Below are 15188 nucleotides of genomic sequence, written 5' to 3'. Positions count from 1 at the left end.
ACACACACACACACACACACACACACACACACACACACACACACACACACACACACACACACACACACACACACACACACACACACACACACACACACACACACACACTTTATGTCCCAACTTCTCCACACAGCCATCTCATCTCTCTTCCTGACAGCTCCTCACGCTTTTAATACTGATGAGGATGAACTCTTCCATCCCTCCTCTACCCCAGCCTCACTGACACCAATCAATCAAATGCGTGCCTCTGACTCCCCGGCTCACCTTGAGATACGAGGATCGAGCACACAGTCAAAACAGACCTGATGCTCCCCAGTGAGTCAATGAATTGCTAGTTCTGACTGTTCACAGAAAAAAACGGCAGTTTCTAAAGCTCGTGAGTTGAGGATCTCTGCGACACAGTGAGTTCGGGTTCACAGAAAAAAAATTCTGAGCAAAAGATATCAGCATGCAATGTCTTCATCCCTCAGGGAACGGCGTCCATCTGTTGGATCTTCGTGTTAGTGCTGGTGAAGGGGAAAATACGTGAAATGGCTTTTACTGTTCGGACGAGTTCAGCTTCTGAGGCCTGACAGAAGGACAGGGATAAGGATACAGTCGCTATATATAGGGATACTGTTTCTACGCATCCTTTTAGTTTTAACAACCAGTTTATTCTAGTATCAGCTTGAAAACACTTTGGATTTCCTTTCTATATAGAGCTTTTCTCTCTCACAGCACTCACAATTCCATGCCTCAACTACCTGCCAATGGCTGACTTCAGTTGGGAGCAGTTGGAAACACTTCTACCCAACAAAATGCCAGATACACATTGTTAGCATACAGTAAGCACCCTTGAATAATACTAGCAAGTGAACATGCTATGTTAGGGCTTCCTGCCATTATATATGCTACTCAACACCTTCTTCGGGGCAACGCTGAAAAGCTGTGTACATGCATACATGACTTTCAAATGAACAAATGCTTTTTGGTTGTCTCTCCGTGTTTCTCACCCTGAGTTTGTCCCAATTTCGCCATCCTCATTCCATCTACAAGGCAGACAGACTGCCTGTTCAAGTTGCTTGAATAAACCGCCTAGTGTATCACAGCTCTAAGTGCCTCAAAGCCATCCTTCTAATGGAAGCCCCACTCTTTCCTTTTCTCTCTTTCCTTCCTCCCTCCCTCCCCCTCTTCTCCGATCCTTGCTTCTCTTTCGCTCCACTGCCCTGCATGCTTAATCACACCCTGACTTCTACTCGGATGTAAACAAGGCAAGGAGCCCATTGGCGTAGCCTGGCTTGTGTGTGTATGTGTGTGTGTGGTGTGTGTGTGTGTGGGGTCTGCCCTATCGTGCATCCATTGGTCCACCCATCACAGGGAGAGGCAGCAGGGCTCCGGTTACCAGCCCGAGAGGAGAGCCTGTCGGCCACTGGAGAGCACAGCCAAGCCCTCAGTGGACAAGGATCCCATGACAACAGCCATGATCAAGGAGCCCATGACAACAGCCATGATGCAAATGAGCAAAGACAGCGCCCCGGAAGCCTACGGTCACAGACACATGCAGGCCACGGGTACAGAAAGAAGAAGGAAAATAAGATGGAGACAAGAAATGTGTCCTTAGAACATCTACTTTAGCGTACTTTGAGTTTATTATGCATGTGGCAAAGGTTGTATTAAGGTAGAGATGGTCTTCTGCCTCAGGGCAGATAATGCAAGAGTCAGAAATGAGATTTGATGCCTTTCATTAGTCTCCTAGTCATCGCCTCCACAGGGCTCTCGTCACTGTCTGAAGGCTTCCGTGGTGGCCTAAATCACCTCCATCTGTCCAATAATGCACCAGAGACAACAAGAATTCCAGGCTATGCATTGCCTTCAACAAAACTCTTGCAGTTGGGTGTTCAATTATATTTATCATCTAGATAGTAGTGACAGTCTAGGAGGTGCACTGTGACCGAGAGAAACTGGAGGAGGACGAGGAGGAGGATGACGACGACTTCATCACTCACACAAAGCACTGTTCTGTCACACACTCTCTGTGGGAGATGCCTCTGTAGTGTGCTATGGAGCTGAAACTGCGCTCTGTGTAAGCACCCAGAGAGCGCTGTGTGGTTAGGTGCTGTGTCTCATCTCAGCGCCCAGAGCTATGCAAGCCCATCGAGCATCACCGCCAAAGTTATCACACCACACTGCAAGTTTCGTACCATCACAGAATAATGTGCTCGGATGCTAACAAAGACTTGACATGAAATATTTCAAAGACTGGGACAACCTCCAGAGGAACAATTTCACCCAATTATATCCACTTTGCCTAAGAATTGGCTTGTGAGAATAGGGAAGCAGGCTCTGTTATATAAAATCTAGAGAGTGGAGATACAGGAGAGAACACCCCCAACCATTTTGTGTCAAATAACAACTGTTGTGGACCAAACTTTTATTGAAAAACTATTTATAAGGCAACCTATCGTGTAGTCATCCGATTCATCTCATGTAGATGTCTATTGTGAAGCAGCTTATAAAAAACCTTTGGGTAGTTTCTAAAATACAAATCAAATTATCTTTACATATTTCAGAAGTGAATAAATGCAGTATTTTAATGATCCTAGGAGCCACAGCTCTGTATTCTTCGAAGAGCAGCCTCTGGTGCTTCTGTCCATGTGATTGTGCGTGTGCATGCGTGTGTGAGCGTGCACGTGTGTATAGTATTTTTTTGTCACGGTGCTATATCTATAGAGAGGGTAACATCTTCTCTGCAGGGACTGTCTCTCTAAGAGCCACACATGCTGGACCCGCTGCAGCAGAATACTAATGACTGGGTCTGCAGCAGGTGGGGCTTCAGCAAACAGCTGATAAATTACCCACAAAACTCTTACTTCAGGGCTTCGCAGAGAAGAGCAGCACACAAACCCCCTCACTCAAGCGCACTCCCTCGCACTCAACGACCCCTTCTCTCTGTGCCCTCTCCTTCTCTCTGTGCCCTCTCCTTCTCTCCCTCTCTCTCTCCTACGCTGCACAAAAAGGAGAACTGCCAATTTAGGCTATTCATCACAGATTTGACCCTGGTTAATCTTACATAACTCGTGCTCTCTTCCAAAAGAATGCGAGCACTCCAGGCCACAGTAGAAGCACGCAAATGCCCGGAAGAAGGATACGGTTGGTAATGGATAGGGTGAGTTTTCGGTGGTCATCGAGGCACTGCCTTACGTAATGGTCCGTTGTCCGTCTGCGTGTTTGTGCTCAGCGAGACACACGGCTTTCCCGAGCCCCACCGACGAGAGCAGCGCGGATCTCTCTCGTTGCCTCCGTTCCCATAGTTACAGAGAGAAATGAGAGGCTTACACAAAATGGAAAAGCACAAAAGTACAGAGAGAGGGTCTGAAATAGACACTGCCAACTGTGAGAACGTCTCAGGGAACAAGTGAATGTTGTGAGAGTTTGGTCCAACCACACAGGTGCAGGTGTAGAAATCATGGCGGACAAAGACGGCTTTGGGGTTTCCAGTGAGGAGGGTGGGAGGGACAGTGTCGATAAATCCACTTACTTATTTTGGCTGAGCCACAAAAGAGCTTTTACAGTTCAGTGCAGTCGTGGAGGCAAGAATCCCTGACTTCACACAACAAACAAACACAAATCCTTTAGTGTCTTGTTTTTGTCTTAATAAATGGCTTGCTAATGTTTGCAAGAGAGCCTTGATGTGTAGTGAAGTGCACCGTTGATTAATATCTAATTGTAAATCCAGAAGTGGGCCCAGAGCTGAAGTCCTGTATATGGGCTCCAGGCCGAGACATCTGAGATGACATTAACCTTTCTCTCACCGCTAGACCATGTCTGAGCTTCGAGGCTCTGATTGATGAGCCTGAAAACAAGCCACAGTGACCATTGATCAGGACTCCTACGCTAACAACCCACCGAACAGAGTCTCACTCACTATGTGTCTTTCTCTCTTGCTTTCCTTCTCTGCCTCTCCAGAACTCTCTCTCTGCTTTACAGATATAGTGGGTGATGGACTGGTGAGTGAGGTGCCATTGCCCTTACGGTGCAGCAGGCACTCTCTCACACCCCACACACACCAACCTAAATGACTGTCTGCAGCGAGGGGCTGGTAGCGTTGAAGGACTGCGAGAGCAGGAAATCCCTCTTTGTGAAATCAATAACACAGAGCTGGGAGACGAGCCACAGACGGATGCGCGTGCTGATCAGGGCTTTTCCCATCATGCCGCCTCCCAATGCCGAGCTCTGCACTGATCACTCGTTCAACGGAAGCAATCAACGCGAAAATCACCGCACCACAGAAGAAAGAAGCAGTGATGAAATCACACAGAGAAATGTGAAGCTATACATGGAATACGTTTCTTGAGCCTTAAGTGACAATGTAAATCTAAAAGCTCTATAAAACGACAGTGTATTTTTGTTGTACTTAATGAAGGCAATCTTAATGTAGATAATGTTGATTATCTTCAATATTTTGGCAATGTTACTTCCTTTCAGGACTACACACCCAAGACCAAAAGCCTTTTTTCACGTGTGCTCATACATAGTGTTCTGCTCCTCTGTCCCACTTGCATAAGCCGTCTCAAAGCTTAAGGCTCAACACATAGGTGGGAGCCTATGTCACTTGTGCTGCAGGCATGACGAAGGCGATTGTGCCACAGGCTTAAGTGCCTCAGCCACATGATTTGAAAGTGTAGCCATATGTGTGACAACAACCATGTGATGTGTATGTGATTGTTTGTATAGCCTCATGTGTAAGTATGTTCCATAACTGAGTCACACATTTACATTAATGTGTGTGTGTGTGTGTGTGTGTGTGTGTGTGTGTGGGGATGTGTGATTTGTCTCTCACAAAGCATGCATAACAAATGAATGTCACCCTAACCTGTGGCCTAACCAAACCTTATTCCAGTAATCACATTTCAAAGCATCCCAGCATCATCAGATTATAGTCCAGTGGGGCAACATCTCACACCTCTGCGTGTGTCTGGCCTCAGCACTACCCCCTACACCCCCGTCTCCCAACATGGATTAAAGCGGGGGGAGGGGGTGTGGGGGGTTAATCCCTGGCCTCCCACAGCTGCAAAAAATCCCAGTCAGCTGCTACGGCAGTCAGTGGGATTAGCCAACATGGGGGGCTGGGGGGGGGGGTGTCTCCACTGCTGCTGCGCTAAAATCCCTTCTTACATAACCAGCCTCTGCATGCTGCTCACCCACAGTCATGTGACACACCACCATCACCACGACGAGGAGAAGATGGTGAATTATTCTCCAATTGTCTACATAAGCATGGCTCACGTGTGTATGCTCAGAGCCTTCATATCAGCTCTGTGCTCTGTGTGCTTAGCTAAGAGGCATGCAAACAAGGCGGCTATTACTAGAGGACATCGGAGAGAAGGGAGCATCTCCATGGCATCGCTGGCGAATGAGTAATAGGGAAGTGTCCTGGGCTGCGGGGCAAAAAGCATTTGGGCTTCTGCTGGAGAGGCAACCTAACAAAGACAAGGGGGTGGGGGTGGGGCCTACAGATGCCAAGACATTAAGAGAGAGAGAGAGAGAGAGAGAGAGAGAGAGAGAGAGAGAGTGTGTGTGTTTGTGTGTGTGTGCGTGTGTGTGTGTGTGTGACACGGTTTTCTCCATATGACATTTGGCTTATCTTTTGACAGATGTGCAGTGCTTTTCTTCCTGCTAGGGACAGGGACAGCAGGATACAGTAAGAGTTATTCAGAGATCGGTGAGGTGGTGAGTGACATTCATGTATTTAAAAACCCTGAGACAGCCTCATAGTTGCATATGAAGCGTATGTGTTGGATCTAAACTGCTACAGTGTGCAGGCATTGCTGATGCTGATGAGGTGCTGGTGCCGTCCTATGGAAAAGAGCAGGGAAATGAGATCCAAAGCACACAAAATGTTTGGTCTTTCTCCCACAGACCAGAGTGCACATAGAAGACATCAAAACATCTCAAATGTGTTAGCAGTACGTGTCCAACAGCCAAGCATAGGGTGTGCTGATATCCCCTCTTTAGTGGTCCAACACATCAACACAACAACAAGGACAAAAAACTCTAAGCTGCTCTGTCCAAACATGATGCCCTTAACCAAAGAAAGGTGACCATAAGAGATATGTGGAAGAAAAAGAAAAAGTCTTAGCAGTGAAATGGTGGCACTAGCAAAGGGAGAGATGAGAGGCTGGAAACACATATGCAGTTTTGCTAGTGTTTTACAACAAAAGCATAACAACTGTGTATACCAACTGCTTCTGCCAGATGTAGATGTTAACTAAGTGCTCTATGAAAGGCTAACAAGACTGAGAGGTTAGAAGTCACCACATTTGCCACTATCAATAAACACTCGCTAATATTGACTTTAGCCTGCCTGGATATAGCACGGCTTCAGAATCCAAAAGGAACCGCTTTTGTTGTGTATGATGGTGCATTCATTTTTTATAGAGTTCATACATTATTCATTTTGGGGTTACATCGGCCACACATTCAAAACAGAATGGGATTACAAAGCCATTCCTGTTACGAAGTAAAGAATATTATCAAGAAGAATGTAATTTGAAGACATAAGATTACGTAATTGAACAGGTTAGGAGATGATCTGTATTTTTGCACTAGCATCAACAGATGGGCTCTCTAAAGCCTCAGTGGCTCCAACTCAGAGCTGTGTCTGTGTTTCTGCTGAGCACTAGGCCATCCCACCAATAAAGTCATCAAAGGCTAACAAAAAGCATTAGTGCCCCTAACAGATGCTTGCTCCATAAACCCATTTGCCCAGGCAATATGGCAGGGCGCAGTGATAGAGCCCCATCTCTCCTCAGTCACAGATACAACTACCCCTGCCCTTACCCCTCCCTCTCCCTCTCCCTCTTCAACTGCCTCTCACTCGCCCTCTGCCTCTCCCTCCCTCCCTCCCCATCAACAAATCAACACTGAAACCATTTCTGATACAACAAACAAACAAACAAACAAACAGACAGTTACATAATCCATAATCCCTGTCTGGACTCAAAACCACAGCACCATTTATAGGCTGAGGTGGTATAAGAAATCACTGAAAGAGTGAGAGACTTTAGCAGGGATTCTGAGTGCTGAAGTTAAGGAAGGGAGGGCTTTTAAAATGATTTACACTATATTTCATTCACTAGCATAATCAGGGCTACCGGTCTTTCCTTTAACGTGTGCCTACGCAACTCTTTACGTAACCAACCTCACAGCGGGACCAGTGTGCCGCACACCCACTGCCTACCTCCCATGTTCAATCCTAACACAGCTACAGCAGGTGCTGTTTTTGCTCTCAGGATGACATCACTGCTCAGAAGCATGTAAACAGCCTGTGTTAAGTCAGATCAGAGGACACACTATTTGCAAAAACTGCAGACAGTCGTAAATTCCTTGCGTTACGCTTAAATAGATTGGAACTGGAACAAATCTGGGACAAACACAAATCATTCCTGAATCGCTCAGATGGAAAAAATGTTGAGGCAGATGGATTTCATGTTCCACAGTCGGATTACCTGAAGTGATCAACACAAGCTTGGGCATCAGGGGACAACTGTCCACAAACAAAACAAACATGCTGTCCAAATTCATATGCACAGAGCGAACCCCAAATGGTCCACAAACACATTTCACCCTCAGTCCAAATACATATAGAGCAATTTCAAAATGAAAAACAAAAAAACACACACAAACATAAATCCTTAGCGACACAAAACCCAACCACCCTCCGTTCCTCATACACAAATCCTTGCCAAGACCCCGCGCCCTGACTGTGTCAAATGCCCTGCTCATAACGCGATTAGACGTCTGTCTCGGTGAGAGAAACAAGGGCGGAGGAGAGAAACAGCGATGGAGTAGTCCAGGGGGACGGGTATGAACGTATACGTACTGCTATAGAGAGTGTCGATCCAGGAGAGCCTGGGCAGACCTCGCGTGCTCAGGTGCTCCATCCCGACTCCTGGCGCTTCCTCCAGACTTGTTCCGTTAACGCGTCCCCTTTTTCTCGACTCGTTACTTCTCCGCTAGTCGCTTTCCCTTTCTTTAGCTCTCGCTCAATCCTTTTCTCGCTGGCTCGGTATACTCGTGATTTAAACGACTCCTTCTTTCTTCACGGATGGAAGGAGGCTGTCATCTCAGAGCACAAAAGGAGGAGTAAGCCACCTGGGGTGGCGAGGGCTAGACAAGATTGAAGAGAGAGGGGAGAGCAGGAGCGGTTCTCTTTGGCTAACGGCGTCTTTCACATACACACACTGACACTCACTCGCGCGCGCTGCCACAAGACAACAGGCTGAAGCCTCTCGCACACTGCCAACCGTTGCTAGGGAAGGGAAAGCACTCCCTCTCTCGTTCCCTCACTCACCGTTTTTTTCTCTCTCTCTCTCTCTCCCTCTACCTCTCCGACAATCTCTCTCACTGGCTTTCTGACGATGTTTATATATCCCTTCTATTTATTTTTTTATTTTTTACTCTGCTCTCAAATATTGCGTTCTCCTCCTCCTTGTTATAAAATTGGAGGTCTTCAAAGGCTGTCAGACGGCTCGTTCCTCTTCGGTGCTCAGTTACAGAAATATCTTTCAAAAAGAAGGTATAAAAAAAATACAATAACTCCACAGTGCTGTCTGAAGCTTCTGTCAGCTGTGTTCTCTTTCCTGTTGTTTGGCCTCTGGTCCCTTGTGTTGCTCTGTCCTCTTTTAACACTCATCCATCAGACTAACACATCTCTCTCTCTTTCTCGCTCTCTCTCTCTGACGATGCTACATTAGTGGTACTCTCAAGAGGGGTATGGGCTCTGGAGTGATACTCTCCCTCCCTCTCTTCCACCAACCCACTCTCTTTCTTTCTCTCCTACGCCTCATCCATATGTTGCCCTCTTTCTCTGTATAGTGTTCACATGTGAAGAGGAATGTGGCCTCTGCTAGGCAGCTGTACTAAGAAAGGTGGGTTTAGTCACAGTGATCTAATGCCGAATGAACAAGAATAAGGGAGGACAGGACAGGAGAAAAAAAAGAAAAAAAGAGAAGGATAAGAAAAGATGCAGAGCACCAGAAAATTAGGAGTAGGAAGGAGCTGGTGCACTGGAACATCATCTTTAACTTAGCTTACACTTATCTAGTTTTACATCACAATTTCTTGAAATATTATACACTTTGTGTGTGTGTGTGTGTGTGTGTGTGTGTGTGTGTGTGTATTGCTAAAAGCTATGACATGGAGGAGGAAATATTTTGGGATAAAAGTGGTGGCAAGGGGCAAAACATGAGAGCACTGACATCATCTAAATATGACAAGAGTAGATGAAAGGGTAGGATGCCTTCTCATCACTGATGAGCAGAGAGATGAGTGAATGGATATATTCCGAGAGAGAACGGAGGCAAGATAAAGACAGACAGACAGAAAGAAAGAAAGAAAGAAAGAAAGAAAGAGATATAGAGCAGGTGTGAGAGGAATGTGTGAGCAAGACTTGGACAGATGGGTCCTGTCATCTCCTCATCTCTGTGGTTCCCGTGGCAACAAGCCACATCTTCCTCGCTGACCCTCTTCATGTTTTCGGAGGAATGCAAAACATGGCAGCTCACAGCCCTCCCATGCCGTCGGCGAGGGGGAGAGGGTGGAAGGCGCCCTCCTCCCCCAACTGAGGCAGCCTCTGCCTGGTGAGGGTCTTCCTCAGAGGACCTACAAAGCTGAGGCTCCCCTCCCCTAAAGAAACAACACTCCCTGCTGGATCCCCTAAAGATAATGGACCCCTAGACCTACAGTATTCTTGATAATAATATAATAATATAAAAGGTCTTATGAAAGGACAATGGTGCTCACTCCTAAGGGCCTTGATGCCCTCTAGGCATTTTTGTTTGCTGTTTTTACTTGCTGCAAATGTTCGTTTTTTTCTTCCTCTTTTTCCATTGTGTACTCTTCTAACAGATCACAGGTTTAGGTGCGATTTCAATGCAGCACAACATCCACAGCGTCACAAGGAAGACAAACAAGAAAAACACTACATTCCAATTATCTAAATGCTCCCAATAAAGAACATCATTACGAAATGATTGCTGAGAATAAGAGACGATGGACTGAAGTCATTAATTCGTGGAGTAAGTCGATAAATCTTTCTGCTTTAATATTTTTGTTATCTCTCTCAGCTGTCTGATTCATTAGGGGTGTTTTAATTAGCATCTCCCCACTCTCCGCGTTTCAGTCTTGTTCCGCTAGGCAGATCTGTCAGGATCATGAAAGAAACACGGTGAAAATCAGTGTTTACAACCACTTCCTCTCCTGCCTGATAAATATTCCAATTAGCCCTCGTGGAGCACTTGAAAGAAGGAAATCAGAATAAGGGTGAAATTCACGCATCCTGCTCCAGGCAACAAAATCTCCCCCCAACCAGCCCCAGATCTTCACCCCCCTTCGATACAAAAACACCGACCCCTCCCCATCTTCCCCTCAGCAGAGGGAAACCCGGACAGAACAACCTCAATTAGGAAACAAAGCCTAGGGAGGTTCCCCCTGCAGTCCACAGAGAGGGACCCGCGCGCCTCTTTGTCTGCCCACAAAGGAGCTGTTTAATGTGGCAACTGGAAGCGAATGGCAACACATTACATACATCCATATACACTCAGGCACAAACAAACACAAACACAAACACACACACACACACATCCACACACATACATACATACATACATACATACAGACACACACACACACACACACACACACACACACACACTCGCTTAGGGAACTGACCGAGCCTGGAGGTCACTCTACAACAACCACTTATCAGCAATTTAAATTGGAGGCTCATGCCATTGCTGCTATTTGTGTGTGTGTGTGTCTGTGTGCGTGAGAGAGTGCATGTCAGTCTAAGCGGAAATCCATTGAACAATCCATTTTGAATGCACCTTGGGGTACAGATCATTATGCCCACTGTAGTGTAAGTCTGTGAATAGCTTACTACGTAATGGTGGCTACATAAGCATACACACACACACACACATATATATATATATATATATATATAAGAGGATAGGAGAGATAAGCTAACTAATGGTAATACACACACACACACTCTATCAGAGAGAAGTCAATGGGGAGGGGTGTAAAAGAAACAGAGAGACAGAGACAAAGACCTTCGGAGCACTCTTCAGCCCAGAGAGAAGTGGCTTCATCAAAAATGAATCGGCAAGAGGAAAGGAGCTCCTTTGTCTGGGAATCTGGGACGCTGGCTGCCTCTGCCCGGGTGCCACTTCAGCACATGATGTCAGCTCATGACTGCCAGAGGAAGGGGGGGCGGAGGGGTTGGCATCCCTTCTGCCATCTCTGCGAGGGGCATTAGAGGCCATGAACCTGTGGAGGCTATTTGATGAGTCAGGCGAACAAAACAAACACCTGCACATGGCACGCACACACACGCACACACACACACACACACACACACACACACACACACACGGCCTCAGTGCGCAGAGTCTGATTGGTGATGACACACGCACGAGCACTGGCACGAGGGACAGATAAACACACCAGTCACAGACCCAAATACAAAACACACACGTGCGTCATGTGGTCTTCTTCCCGCTACGTCACAAGCTGGCAGCATGAAATATTCATGCTTGGTCATGTTGTGTAGTAAAGAGCCCATTACTGGACTCTCATGCAGTCTAGCTCATCACACTCATTAACAGAAGAAACCTGCTCACCGGGCTTCGAAGCCCTACGCACACACACACAAGTATATGGACGTACACACACACACACACACACACTAACCTATTCCCTCTCATGGATATGTACACACAGAGACATACACACTCACACAAACACTCACATGCATATGTACACACATACACACATCAAAACCCTGTCTAGCACCTCACAGTGCACGCAGGACGCCGCTGTGCTGATGTGGCCACTGGCCAGGCTCTAAATGTCACTCACATAACACACATCAAACACATTGCAGAGTCTGGAGTCTTCAGGCTGTGAGGCTGGCCTGTGATGAGACAACCTCACGCCTGTGGAAAAGGGGCCCCATACACACACACACGCGCACGCATATCCCAGTGGAGAGCTCCGGGACATACAGCTCTGATGGATGAGGTAACGTGTTTGAGTGTCCCAGTGCTGGGGACCAGAGAGGACCTGAGAGGCCACCGACCTCCCAGGAGTGGGGATAGATCAGCTTTCCCTACTGATGCTGCCGTGGGTAGGGTGAGCTCAGGGCCACCATCTGCTAGACTGACACAAACACACACACACACACACACACACACACACACACACACACACACACACACACACACACACACACACACACACACACACACACACACCACACACACACACACACACACACACACACACACACACACACACACATACGTGTGTCTGAGTGCCTGCATGCAAGGATGGACACTGATACACCACAACAGAAGTTCCTTTCGAACTGCACACAATCTGTTCCTCCATGCCAGTCCACTTGGGGAAGGAATAAAGTGAATAGCATCATGGGCCAGATGCTCTACCATGTCCTTGTTCCATAATGCCTATATTCCTTCTATATTATATTCTGATGCATGGCGCCTCCACAACGTCCAGAAAACCCCAGCATGCATTGCTTTTCATCTGCGCCTGTGTACTACACACCACTTCAACTCATCACAGACACAGCCTCCTCCACCACGTATTCTCCAGTCTCCACCACAGCAAGGGCCAATCCAGTGTCCAAACAGAGAAAATTACCTCCACACACGCTGTGTGGACACTGATAACAGCCAGGGTCAGGCCAGACAAAGCAATCAGGCATCATAAAGAGGAGGTACATATGGTTTACAGTCATACGGGGGGTGGGGAAGCACTTAACCACTACAGTTCAGGTTTAGGTGGGTTCAGTACATCATACCCCCCCCTTTCTTCCTGGTGGAGGCCACACTGCTGCATAATTCAGCAGTGGAAATGTGGGTGTGTCACTTAGGCAGGCTCCCGCAAACAGGGAGACAGCCAATCAGGGCAATGGAGGAGGGGAGCGAGAGAGAGAGGGAGAGGGGATGACCTGGGAGCGTGTATGTGTGCGCACGTCGAGTAATTAGCCGATGAGGCCAGCATCCAATCACAGCTCGCTGCCTCTGTGGGGTTTGTTCTGCCCAGAAACCCCCTGTGCACCCCACTACACACACACACACACAAACCCCCCACCCTTGGGGAGAGCACTGACAGAGCAGGCCCGGGGGGCAAACAGGCAGGGCTTTTAATGTGTGTGTGTGTGTGTGTGTGTGTGTGTGTGTGTGTGTGTGTGAGTGTGTGTGTGTGTGTGTCTCTCTGCTCCGCTTGCTGTGACTGCTCTTCCAGTGAACTCGCAGCACCACCCCACCACCCCCCCCCGACCCCAAACACAACCCCCTCCTCTTTCCACTCCCCGAACCTTCAACCAACACCATCCCGCACCACCCCACCCCCCAACCCCCTAACCCCACGCCCAAAGGCAAGCTCCACCGCTGGGCTCTTCTGTGGCACTGCCCCATCCCCCCCTCGCCCTGTCTCCTGCCCCCCCTTCTCGCCAGTGCCCCTGGTTGTGGAGCGCGGCTGGCTGTGGTCGTGGCTCTGCCAGGCCTTATCTGCTCCAGCTGAAGGGATGGGCAGCCAGGAGCCACTGAAGCTGCAACTGACAGACAGGCGGGGAGGAGGGGTGCAGATTGCTGCTGCTGCTGCTGCTGCTGCTGCTGCTGCTGCTGCTCTAGGCCGTCTTCTACAAGGCAGTTATATAAGGCATAACATAAAGGCACACATAAATAGGCATATGCATATATACATACAGATGCACAGACACACTCATACATCTGCATACACACACACACACACACACACACACACACACACACACACACACACACACACACACACACACACACACACACACACACACACACACACACACACACACACACACACACACACACACAGCTTGGATGGATTGACTCAAAAACATCCACAAGGTTATTGCTCCCCCTTCTGAATCACACACACATATACATACACACATACACACATACACACACATACATTTAGCACACACGACCATACAGAAGACACAGACACACTGAACTTGCATACATTCTGCAGACACACAGAACAGGAGGCAGACAGCTTTGTTTCCGCATCAATGCCTCCATCACCGGGAGTCCTGAGGAGAGAGACAGAGAGCGCGCGCAAGCGCACGAGAGACAGAGAGCGGGGACAGCGGGTCCACCAAATGAATGCCTCAATCCAGCAAACAGCGCTTGGAACCTGTGCCGGGAACGTTCCGCACCGCCACTAATCTCCCAATCCCGTCTGAAGGACCTCGCCTCCACCGCCCTACTCTCACAAAGCTGTGTCTTTTCCACGCTTCCTTGGATGAGCTAGCAGGAAAAACAGGGATGCCACACCAGGCTGCATTTGTGTTGTAAAAACGCAGCCACAACCCAACGCCTCAAGGCACTGGGAGTTGAGACAGAGACTGTATTATTACACAATAACTGCAGTTTATGATAATGGATTCCGTCCTGACTGATTCAATTATCACAACACAAATCACAAATTAACCTCCCTTTATTTGAATAGACATCTAATGTGATATCTACACTGGTAATGTAAGTCTATGTATGGAGGTATCTCAGCATATCAGCTTGGTTCCCTGAAGCAGCATGATTGAGGACAGAGTATTAATTGCTCCTGGTGTTCAGAGGCTGGCCAGACTGGGTCTCCAGGCTATGAGGGAGCCAGCAGGGAAACCAACAACGAACACCACCCGGTTTCCTAATTTATTCACATTTTCTGCTCTTTTGACTTGCTATTTTGAGGAAAAACTTTGCCCACCAAACGAACCAGTTTCTGACCATGTTGATTTGTCCTCTGCCACACCAGTATTCCACACAAAGCAGAGTACCAGAATGGCTGAGATCAGTATTGTTTTCATACATGATGGACAAACATGTATATCTCAGAACATTTACACCACAACATGATTAATAGGCTATAGGTAACCGTTTATGAAAGATATTGTGGAAAGGCAACCAGTCAGGAGCAGAAAAGAAACAGAAAAAAACTGCGGGATGGCGGTCTTACATCTCGTATGATTTAACGTGTTAAATTTCCGGAAACATTAGCCTACACAATGCATGCATACCAAGCAAGAAACTATCAAACTCCCTAATGTTAGAGTGCTAAAGATATTACAGGCTAGATTT

General features: G+C 47.5%; 1 protein-coding gene across 2 annotated transcripts in view; it reads right to left on the bottom strand.

Annotated features, from left to right (window-relative positions):
• Window positions 1–15188, bottom strand: part of abr (ABR activator of RhoGEF and GTPase) — a 124177-nt gene that overhangs the window by 95291 nt on the left and 13698 nt on the right. Inside the window, exon 1 of one of the 2 annotated variants that reach the window (XM_012822022.3) lies at window positions 7862–9034. The exons of the other annotated variant lie outside the window; for it this stretch is intronic. Within the exon in view, the coding sequence (XP_012677476.2) occupies window positions 7862–7922 (61 nt within the window). The 5' untranslated portion in view covers window positions 7923–9034. Of the gene's footprint in view, window positions 1–7861; window positions 9035–15188 lie in introns of those variants that run through there. 2 annotated transcript variants of the gene reach the window in all.

Source organism: Clupea harengus, chromosome 8 (assembly GCF_900700415.2).
Source record: "Clupea harengus chromosome 8, Ch_v2.0.2, whole genome shotgun sequence".
Lineage (NCBI taxonomy): Eukaryota > Metazoa > Chordata > Actinopteri > Clupeiformes > Clupeidae > Clupea > Clupea harengus.
The sequence above is the reverse complement of the archived record's forward strand: the minus strand, read 5'-3'. Positions and strand labels throughout refer to the sequence as shown.